This window comes from Ochlerotatus camptorhynchus, unplaced genomic scaffold (genome assembly GCF_037179485.1).
Source record: "Ochlerotatus camptorhynchus isolate MF236.1 unplaced genomic scaffold, CSIRO-AGI_Acam_v1.1 ptg000213l, whole genome shotgun sequence".
Classification (NCBI taxonomy): domain Eukaryota; kingdom Metazoa; phylum Arthropoda; class Insecta; order Diptera; family Culicidae; genus Ochlerotatus; species Ochlerotatus camptorhynchus.
Window position 1 is genome coordinate 1,504,932 of NW_027040703.1, and position 2,894 is coordinate 1,507,825.

General features: G+C 37.1%; 1 protein-coding gene across 1 annotated transcript; it reads right to left on the minus strand.

The window, feature by feature from the left end:
• Positions 1 to 403: 403 nt before the first annotated feature.
• Positions 404 to 996, minus strand: LOC135703475 (putative nuclease HARBI1). The gene is made up of 2 exons (XM_065224721.1): positions 884 to 996; positions 404 to 821 (listed from the first exon to the last, which is right to left on the minus strand). The coding sequence occupies exons 1-2, from the start codon at positions 994 to 996 to the stop codon at positions 404 to 406; spliced, it is 531 nt and encodes a 176-aa protein (XP_065080793.1).
• Between the last annotated feature and the right edge of the window lie 1,898 nt (positions 997 to 2,894).

Genomic DNA, 2,894 nt, shown 5'->3' on the forward strand with positions numbered 1-2,894 from the left:
ATTTTTCAGGACACCAATTGTTCTCTCAACTATTCCCCTTGCCAAACTATGTTTACTGTTAAATTCACATTCAGGACTTCCTGGCTCTGGAGCTCGATAAGGCGTAATCAGCCACGGCTCAGAGGGGTAACCGGCGTCACCTGCAAAAAAATTGCGTAGATTAAGTACATCATACAAGTTCATAAACATGTTTGAAGCCTACCCAAAATTTTGGTATTGGTATCACCGTTTCTATGCATGTCTTGCAAATGTGCTCGGGCTGGACTTAATCCCCAAATATGAGAATCATGATTAGAGCCCTGATAGCTGGCATCGATGAATCTGATACGCTGTGTATGATCACACATCTGTGTCAAGATTCCCGTTTTTAATAAATTAAACATAAATTTTCCATGTTTTTTACTTACAATCCTTTTCTGTTGTAGTACAGGTTTCGATTTAAAGTTGGGGGGATAATTCTGATATGTGTGCCATCTACACACATTATGATTCCTGGTATTCCCGATTTATCGTAAAAATTTCGTTTTGCTTCCCTCATTTCTTGATCCGTCATAGCAAATGTTATCCACTTAGGGCAAATCTTTCTTTCCAGGATAACCAGCATTTCACTGAGCACTTTAGAGAATGTTGATTGAGCTATGGCTACATCGTAGTCCTTGCCAGCTCCATGCTGGTAGCTCCCTTCTGCAAAAAATCTCAAGCATGCAGCAAGTTTGTCCTCTACCGATAGTCCGCCATGCCTTTGAGCAGGAAATTCGTCTCGAATCTCCTGAATAACGTACTGAAATGCTACTTTATTTAAACAAAAGTTCTTTGTTAATCTGAAATTGAGCGTTAAAAAGCAATCTCAAGCTATTTCTATGAAATAAATGTCAAAACTTACTCTGTTTCTGATAAACTCGTGATATCGGTTTTCTTTCTAAGATTACTTCTTTGTTTTCTTAGTGATTGACGATTGTCCGTCAATGCAATATAACCCAGCATTACGGTATCCATCTTTCGGTGTTAGAAAGGAAATCACAACCTCACTAGTCATTCTCTGAATATTTTAGAGAATGAATCGACGCTGACGCGTTTTCAAAAATAACCAACAGAAATTGACAAAACAAAACTCTAACAAACAATCTGTACACTGTAACTGGAAAGTACCCAAATCTTTTACGTCAAATCATTTGGTATTTTTTACACATTAAAAATGGGTACAAAGTACTCACTCTTAGAAACCGTCAAGCTAGGATTTTTCTTTAAGAATTTTTTTATGATTTATGGATTATGTAATGAAAGAGACACAATGAATAATCAAGAAGACAAACTTTATTTACATATTTTATCTCCTACATGATGAAACATCACGGCTAAAAATCACGATAATAAAGAAAAAAATAAAAAATAAATTAACGAGTCCGAAGTACCACTTTCCGTCCTGTGGTCTTTCCATTGAGTTCTCGCAGGTATCACGAATACAAACATGTCATTTCAGCCGTGTAAAATCGTTTTATTTATTATTTTTAACCACAAATCCAGCCTGACAGTGGTTGTTTATTTTTTTTTTTAATATTCAACCAGTAAAACGCATATACCCTATTAATATAACCACTCACTAATAATCGAGCTAATAATAACGGTGGTAGTGAAGTCTATTCTCACATAACATTTGAAAACGGCACAACAGATTTGTAAAAAAAATTGTAAGGCAGTTTACACGCGAACAGAAGTATGCCTACGCAAACCAACAACATCATTGGGTAGGAGAAATTCTCACCTTTCCGATAGTGGTATTGGTTTGCGTCTACAGGTATTCTTTGATTCGCGTGGAGAGGACCTTACAACTTTAATTTTCAAAAGCTTTTGAGCCGTTTTCAAATGTTACATCTGTATTGTTTGTGAAACAAACGGTGCTCGGCCAGCTCTAACGAACGACGCTGTGCGCAGATTGAACGTGAAAACTCTGTTGAGAAATACAAAACATCATTGTTGACACCAATTTGACAATTAGATTAACCGAGAAATGTCAAATCCGTGCTAGCTCTATGTTTCGAATTGTTCAGAAACATCTAAGTACATCTGGTAGCACCAACACTGTTTACGATCTTAAAAGATCTCGTTCGAACAGATTCGAACGAAAATAAGAATGCCGTTTTCGAACTCGTTCGAATCGAGTCGTTCGAACGAAAGTCGGATACGGCCGTAAACAAGAATAAGGGTGATTGTGTCAACTTGTGTCTATGAAAATTTCCCCTATCTAATGATAATGCCAGCACGCGCGGGCGAGCCACCAGTTACGCCAAATCGACGACCAAACGCACCGCCTACAAAAGCCGAAACGCTCCCTTGAAAAAGTTATCGAGATTTCTACTAATTAATGAATTATTGACAATTACCTCTCATGATCCTTGGCTCCACTATGATTTTAACTTACAACTTTTTGATTATTTATCAAATACCTCTCCGAGTATATAACGCCCCGATGCCTTGTTGACTTCTGGTTTCATTTGGATTGGTCCTGAATTTGTTTGATATCCTGTTCGAAGTAATTCTTTGAGTTCCAGCTTGGACGTGTCTCACGTCATATGATTCGCCATTCATAAAGATAATGGGTTAAAAGGGAGTAAAACATACATAAAGGTAGATTAGTATTAGTTGTACTTGATCCAAACAATAGAAAGAAGCATAGATGACTTAGTAGAAAAATAAAACTAATATATAACTAAAAGTGCAATGGATAAGTGTTAGTTCCGGGATCATTTTAGTGTTAATAGTTATGTTAGTTTTGATCCGTATTCAGCCCTGCCGGCCCCTCCAGCACTATTTGCAGCAATTGTGATAAGATTATGCGACACTGCTACTACTACTATGTTAGATGTATGACTTGTCAATTTTCGCAACGCAATGTC